The sequence below is a fragment of the Chaetura pelagica genome, unplaced genomic scaffold, assembly GCF_000747805.2.
Source record: "Chaetura pelagica isolate M959 unplaced genomic scaffold, ChaPel_1.0 scaffold356, whole genome shotgun sequence".
Lineage (NCBI taxonomy): Eukaryota > Metazoa > Chordata > Aves > Apodiformes > Apodidae > Chaetura > Chaetura pelagica.
The window spans coordinates 6,830,837-6,838,786 of NW_009953964.1; the positions used below are offsets into that span (position 1 = coordinate 6,830,837).

Consider the following 7,950-nt stretch of genomic DNA (forward strand, 5'->3'; position numbering starts at 1 on the left):
GCAGCGGGCTCGTCCGGCGGCGGGATCCCTGGCTCCCCGGGCAGGCCCTGCAGCCCCCGCCCGGGGTGATCCGGGAGCCGGAGCCCAGCGCTCGCCCCCTCCCGGGGCGCGGGGACACCCCTGTGCCCCTTCCCGGGGATGCCCTGCTGGTGCCCCCTCTTTCGAGGTCCTTCCCTGGGGAGGGCACCCCAAAACCGACACCCCAGAGTTCTGTCCTGGCCGCGCTCACTGAGGCACCCCCCAAGCTAGGCCCCAGGGCCAGCTCCTGCCCCTCCTGCTTTATCCTCCCAGGGCTGGCTCCGTTCTCTTCTGGGCTGCCCCTTGATTAACCCCCCCATGGCTGACCCTCCTCCCCAGGTCATCACCCCTATCCCTGCTTCTCAGAGTGATGCTTTTTTCGTAGCCCTGACCCTGTCCTCATCAGCCCAGCCGTCCTCTCTGTGCCCGAGGGCAGTGGGTTGGGAAGGGGACAGGAGGACCTTGGGTGGATGCTGGGGAAGGTGTTGTTCTCTCCCACCTCCCCAAAGGGCCTGGCCATGGGGGAGGGAGAGGTGCTGTGTGCAGGACATGCCTGGGCTTGGCTGGAGGGCAGGTGAGCTGTTAACATCTCCCGGGACACTCAGCAGCATTTGAGATGCACAGTGCTTGGCCTCTGAGGTCCCTGGATCCCTCCTTGTGAAAAGCTAGTTCTATAAATGGATACATTCTGTAAACAATTCCTCTCCCCCCGGGGTGTTGTGAGCCCTCATCTCTTGCTGCTCGCAGAGCATCAGCTGGGCCCTGCCTGCCGGGTCGAGCTGAGGGTCCAGGGATGATATTTCCAGGGAGGCATGTGGTGCTGACCTGCCTGAACATGGGAGCATCCTGCCTCTTCTATCCTGAGGTGGGGGGAGTTGTTTACAAAGTGACAGGCTGTGTCTCAAATGGCTCAGAAACTCTTCCGGGGATGAGAGTCATTCATTTTTGGCTTCATTTTCAAGCATTTTTCAAGCTGTCACAGCTTGGCAGGTCTGTAGCTGCAGTGTCAAGATTTAGAATTATTCTGTCGGTAATTGCTTTCTGATTCATCAAAATGATAGATGAGAGGGAAAATGACAAATAATCACAAGTTGGGGATCTTCAAGGATATCCCAAAAAATGTGACTGGAGAAGCGTGGCATGTGCAGGTCCCTTGTCAGGAGGTGACCTTTGCTGTCAGAGCATTTACAAAGAAATTCTCTTAAACTGAGAGTTGGAAAAAAACCCCACAACCCAACAGATAACTGGAAAGTGAGTCTGTGAGCCAAACTGTGAAGGTAGTTTTAGATAATTCAGTCTTTGCCCTTTTTTACTGAGCCTGAATGCAAGGTTTTGTCACCTCAGGTACTAACAACTGTCCATGCCCAGAGTGCTAAAAGCAAAGTACAGCTTCTGTGCTTAATTTCCCTACCTGAAGAGGGGGGGTGTGTGCTCTGATGTGCGTTTTCTTCCCTCAGCCTCACCAGCTTGTCTAATAAAAGCTGTTACTGCTCTCTCCTACTCACAGCCTCAGACTAGCACAGCTACAAGTGATCTCTTACTTGTCTTGTTCCCTTAGTTACATTTCCAGAGACTCTCTTTGCCACAAGTCCCTTCATTTTCAGAAGCGGTGTGGGAGTTGTGTGGTTACATCTCTTACATCTTTTTTTTTTTCTTTTCCTTTAAATGTTGAAGGTAGGTGACTCATCATAACTCCAGCTGATATTTCTCAGTGATCTCTTATTTAGCAGAGTGCATAAGACAGAAGATGTATCGCAGAGTCAGAGAGCTACTGATACCAGCATGGATTTGAAAAACAACAACAATGTGGCAGTTGCTTCTTGCTGTTTGCTTTTCCTTTTGGTGGTTGAAAGGTTTAGAGGCTGCCTCTCCAGAACCAGAGTGACCCTGCGTAGGCTCTTGTACTGGAGGTGTGGGCCTCTCCAGTGCTCTTCCCCACCATCCTGCCAAGACACCTCTGTGTGTTTCTTCTGATAAGCAAGTGTTCCCCACCTCAGTGGACTCCCTTTTTGGGGGGAAGGTCTGGGCAGCTGTCTGTGAGGCTTGGGCAGAGGGCAAAGAGACTCTTGGGAGCAAAAGATAAAAAATGGATGAAGCATAATCAGGATATTTCAACAACAGCTGAGTTCAGCTCAACTGGAGCAAAACAGCTTTGTTTTGCAGAAGCCAGTGCTTTTCCAAAAGCAGTGCTTGCTTTTATTTTCCCCTTCCTGAGCAGACCAACAGTTGTGGACTGCAGTGGTGGTTATAGATGCTCCTGGAGTGGTACATGTCATTGGTACAATATTCTTTTTTCAGAGGGCTCAGCAAACCTTCAGTGCCAGTCATGACTCACCAGGATAATCATCTTTTGTCTCCGGGCATGTGTGTGCATGTATTTGCAGAGGAAGGGAGGCAAAGAGGCTAAGGGAGCTATTGAAGGCTGCAGATAGTAGGGAGGGAATGCACGTGTTCCTCTCTCGGCTTCACCTCGCTGCCTCGGACTGTAGATGGAGCAGCGCACTGCTCTTCTCAGCGCTGGTGGGGATTTTGAACTTCTGGCTCATTAGTATGTCTGCACACAGCGGCTGTTTGCAATGTTGTGGTGTTACAGAGGAGGATTTGACTCTGTGTTGGGTAATGTGGGGTCTTTGTTGCATCTTCTCTTACTCTTAGATCTAAGCAGCACAATTGGGCTATTTCAGTGATCTTGAAGGAAGGCAGGATGATCCTGTCGAAGTACAATGGTCTGGGGACCAGCCAACTTGACTTGCATTTCCAGCTCTGCAGTTCTCCAATGTGTGACAAGGGGCTTGTTGCTTAACTGTTCTGCACATGTTTAATTCTAACTTAATCAGAGCTGATCGTGCTCAGCCTGCTTGTAAGGCTCTTCTAGATCACAGTTCAGGAAGCACTGAATGTTGTTGTCAAGTTCTTTGCCGAATGGGTAAACACGGATAGGAAAGGGTGGTTTAACTCCGTGTGCTGTCCTGCTGCTGCTGTTTGCAGAGATCTCAACCTGATCCTCTCTCTCAGTCATTGATCACAGCAGCCAGTGCTGGCTGTGCATGACTCTCCAGCAGTCTATGGGCTGGCAAGGAAAGGAGATACTGAAGGACTAGCTCGCATTGTGTGGGCACCTGCCCTCAGTTGTGCTCTTCATAGAGCACTCAGGTTTGCACTAATAACACTCAGCAGGTTCCTCCCTGTTTGTCAAGTACCTTCTCTATTTCAAATGGTTCGGGCATGTCTGCGCAGAGAGCTTCCGGAGGCTGATGCTCACTGAGAAGTCCAGGCTGTGAGAAAAACCTGTTGTCTTGTTTCCAGCCTGCCTACTGCCATTTTCTGTGTTTTCCCTTCTCCTGGTGCTGGTGCAGCCTTCTGCACAGCTGCTGTGCTGAAAGCAAAACAGCATGGCTGTGCTCTGGTGGCTTCTTGTTCTAGCATGCAAGCTTGATCTGCTGCCACAGCCTGGTTTGTTCCACACCAGGATGGTGAAGGTGTGGGGCAGAGGAGGGGGAGGTTGGCATTGTGTTGGAGGATGGGAGACCTGCTGTGAGGTGGTGCTTCAGAGAAGTTTGCTGAGGAGCTTTAAGAAGAGGAAAGCCTCCTAGCTTTGAAGCAAGGGAGTGGCATTGGTCTGTGTTGCTGTTCCCCTGAAACCCCTTTTTAGCAATCAGCTATAATGAAGTATTCTAAACTAGATGAGTGGTGACTTGTACATGTGGCTCCCAGTAACAGTAAATCCACCACGGTTTGTAATAAGGTTCTAGTGCCTGGGGTAGTTGCCTAAAAATAGCAAAAAAAGGATGGCTGTTAGGCTCAATCTGAATCAGAAGGAAACAAATGGCTTTTAATACTCCCTTCTGTTTCAGAGTGAAGGATGCCGAGGAGGAAGAAGCCCACGGAGGGCCTGGACTCTCGAGGTCAGGATGGGGAGGAAGAGGAGGAAGAGAGGAGGAACCCAGCTGATGCCAAGAAGAAGCGCAGTTTTGTGGATGCATTTATTGTCATATCTGACAGCGATGGAGAGGTCAGTGATGGGCTTGTGGTGTCCAGAGCCTGGGCTGGGCCCTGCTGCTGTGGGAGCATTTCTGAGCATCTCGCCCTGTGTGTGCCAGGGTCAGGCTCTGCACAGAGGGCATTGTGCTGTTCCTTTTCTTACATGTGAGATGATTCAAATCCTATTTGACTAGAAAATGAATGGTGTGCTTCGTGAGTATGAGTTATGAGTCTGGGATTTGATAACCAAATCCTCTCAGAACTGAATTTGAAACGTAATTTAAAAGTAACCTTTCCTCAATCCCTTTACAAATCTTTTTTCATAATTTTTATTTGATTGATTTTCAGCTAAACCGTAGAAACGTGATTCTGTATTATGTGCAAATAGATAAGAAAATGATTCAGAACACAGGCTTGTGAGTAGCTCAGACACAGCTGGTGTCTGGTGAACTGATGCTGAGTTACAGAACCCTGTTTTTTTAACCCATTTCCATAAGCTATAAAGGTGAACTGCAGTGTGGGTGCACCTGGCTGAGCTATAAAGGCTCAGTGATCCCTAGCATCATGGAATCATCGTCTTACAAACATCATCCTTACCCTAAAAGATTGAAATGTCTGTGTCTGTGACCCTGGCATTGGGATGAGTGCAGGAACTCCTGCCTGGGGGAAACCCAGCACCCCGAAAATCTGTTCTCAACTTGAGGTGCAAGAGAGGAAATTATATTGGAATCAATTTTTTATGTGTGACTGCTAAAGCTTTGCTCTGTCTTGCTGGTGACTGGGGATCCTAAGCTGCTTTTTGTAATTCCACCATTTTCAAAAGCCTTTCAGTTCACTCTCAAGCTGTAGATCTTAAATCAAGTCCCGCATCTGCAGTGTGCTTCTCTACAATAAGGCGATTATCATGTGAGGAGAGGAAAAGCACTAGAAATAAACAGTAAGAAGCTGTAGGGCAAATTATATTGGATGTTTTTTCTTCACATTGTCTGAGTTCTTTCCCGTTGGGAAATTCCCTGAAAGAAATGGAACATATGGCAGTAATAGTTCAGTGGGGTTAAACCCTTAGCTCTGCAATATGCTAAGTTAACTTCAGATGTCTGCTGCATCACTGGCCTTTATTGTGAAACCTATAAGGAAAAAAGAAATCAGCAGCTCTAAGAGCTGCTGCAGTACATAAAAGATCAGGACCTGTTATTGTCTGCAATTATTCATCTCAATGTGCACGTATCTGAAAAAGAGGAAACAAACGTCTCTTAAAACACATCTATAAAAAGGTTAGGCTCCCTGGCTGTTCTGTAAGTTTGTCTATAAACAATAAATTCTGATGGCATAATCGGTCATATTACAGAAAAGGATATGCTCAGAGAGGCCGTTAAAGAGCCAATTAGGTTCTGTTTAAGTGACAACAGTTCAGTCAGTTGAATGAGTGGATTTATTCAGTTCAGTTCAGTCTCTTTCTGTGAGTCATCAGCTTCCAGATCCAGTGCCACAGTCTCTTGTCGTGTTGTTTTCTGCAAAATCAAACCCAAAAATGTGATTTACTTGGGATCTCAAAAAAACCAAACTGTCTGGCTTCTGTAACTGTCTCAGCTCTTCAGTGTACATCAAGTTGAATTTCAATTGCAAACCTTGTAACTGTTGTTCTTGCTCTAGTAGGACCTTGTTATGTGTTCAAGAAGAGGTGTGGGAAGCTCAGATCAATAGCAATTTTAGAGAACAATACATTCTCAATTAATCTTGCATCTGTTAGGACATGGTTCCTCATGAATCAAAAGCTACAAGGACAATTTGGGCATCATTGATTCGATGGCTTTCTTCCTTGGCAGTCTCTTGGCAGGTATCTATAGAACAAGTCCCTAGTTCTGCTTCCAGACCAGCAGATCTTGTAGCAGCTGCACCTGGAAAGCCTCCAGCTTCTCACTTTTGATGATCTTTGGCAGACTGCCTCTCCCAGGAATTTTTCAGTCGTGCTGGATTATCAAGCTCATCCATGTTATTTTGCCAAGTTTTCTTTCTTTGCTCATGTCTATGCTGTGGCATCTGCAGAGCTGCATCAGAAGGAATTTTTCTGGACATGGGGCTTTCTGATCTCTGCTATATATAATCCTGAATTCAGGAAACACTTCTTTTTTTCTTTGGTAAGGATCTTGTCAAAACAAGAGGAGACAACCTTCTTTGTGCAGGCTGTGTCTCTGGAAATGCAGACATGACGAATGAGTAGAGTGTTTCCTGTCTCCCCCAACCATTTAAATCTTGTGGGGGATTGGTTGCCCATGCCAGAAGAGAGGTGATCATTCACAAATACACAATATTTCAAATAGTGGTTACAAAACCTCTCTTCAAGCATAGCAACTCCTGGTCTGTCTCATGACCCTCCTTCTTGAACTGGGCTGTTGATAAAGACTCTTTGACCCTCGAGGTTTTCTGAAGCCTGAAAGACGATTGTCACCCAGCAGGAGACCTGGCCAAATATGAGCACGAAGCACAGCCAGAGCCCCAGTAGTTGTGCTAACCTGTCTGACTGATCTGCAGCCTTCAGTGCAATTGATCCCAAAATGCTGCTGATCTGCTGTGAGACCTTTCAGAAGGGTTAATTTTTCCTCATTAGATCCTTTGGGAGGTCTCAGAGTACCTGCTTCCACTCATAGAGTTTGCATGAAGTCTCACAGTCTCTTTCTACCAAATTCATCAGCTTTGCCAGCCTGTGGGGAACATGACAAGATTCCAGGGTGATGGTGCTGTCTATTTCTGTGTGGCAGCTAAGGCCTGTCTTCCTTTTGGTGTAGAACATCCCTTTGGCTGAGTGTTGCTGTGTTTACTCAGAGTCTGGGTAAATAGGCATGTGGATGTTCCAGATAAGATGTTGGCTTTTGGTAGAAAGAGGGAAGTGTCTTTGAGCATTGACTGGAATACCCAGCCACCATCCCGTCCTGTTCTCCATCAACTGCAGCAGTGGGCACTTTGTTTTGGGACCAGGCATGCCCTGTAGGACATCTTGCTATGGAGAGGATGGTGCAGGAAGCATCTCAGGTAGGATGGCAATGCCCACCTCACAGTGCTGACCATTTGAGTGAAGCAGAGCCACATGGAGTCCTGCTGCAGCACCCTGCTGTCCCCACAGGCTCTGCTGCAGTACCGAGGGACCTGGTGCCTCCAGTTCCCAGAGAAGGAGGCAGTATGGTTGTGCTCCCAAGGAGGCTTGGCAACTCTGCTGCAGTCACTCCTCAAAATCAGATTGGTCTGAATCCAGGCTCCTCATAGCCTGGTAAAAGCCCTTTTTTCTACAGAGGCTTCCCTCCCATGTGTCAGGACCTACATGTCTGGCATGAGCCCTGTTGTGTCTCCTCGTTCGAGTCTCCACTTCCAGCAGGTTTGTTCTAATGAACTGAAAGAGCAGAGCTGAAGCAGATTCTGAACTGAAGTCAGACTAATAAAATAGGGAGTGGTATTAATTTCAGCAGCCGCCTTGGCTAGAGTCAAACGTGGCACTTCCAACATCTAATTGGCTTTTAAAAATAAATTAGTCTGGTTTTCATCTGCATATTTCCCATGCAGGATGTGTGGTGTTTGGCCATGGCCTATTGTTAGATGGTCCCAACTGCAGTTGAGCAGTAAAATTACCCAGACCTTTTGACTTTGCAGTCTGCACTGTTAGCTGTGGAGACATTCTTCTGTGGCCTTTCCTTCCCTGAGCCAGTCGAAGCTGTTTTCTGTGGTTTACGATGTGGATTCGAGGGAGCAGGATGTGGGAGGCTGGCTACTGGCTTCCATTTATGGGCTTTAGAAGTGAGTGGAGCTGTATCTGTTTCTGCTGGTGGAGTCATGTTCTCTTAAGTGTGTGCAAAAGCATTTTTAAAATGGGAATTTGATTTCCTGCTGTCTGGTGAAACCAAGCAGGTTAAAAAAAAAACAAACAAAGAAGAATAGTTTCTGCCTTCCACTAAACGTGTA

At 47.4% G+C, this 7,950-nt stretch overlaps 2 protein-coding genes across 2 annotated transcripts in view; one reads left to right on the forward strand and one right to left on the reverse strand.

Annotated features, from left to right (window-relative positions):
• Window positions 1-3,245, reverse strand: part of ZNF346 (zinc finger protein 346) — a 12,373-nt gene extending 9,128 nt beyond the window's left edge. The window contains exon 1 of the mRNA XM_010002099.1: window positions 3,219-3,245. Within this exon, the coding sequence (XP_010000401.1) occupies window positions 3,219-3,245 (27 nt within the window). The remainder of the gene's footprint in view (window positions 1-3,218) is intronic.
• Window positions 3,246-3,880: 635 nt separating this feature from the next.
• UIMC1 (ubiquitin interaction motif containing 1) overlaps window positions 3,881-7,950 on the forward strand; it is a 35,010-nt gene continuing 30,940 nt past the window's right edge. Inside the window, exon 1 of the mRNA XM_010001987.1 lies at window positions 3,881-4,030. Within this exon, the coding sequence (XP_010000289.1) occupies window positions 3,881-4,030 (150 nt within the window). The remainder of the gene's footprint in view (window positions 4,031-7,950) is intronic.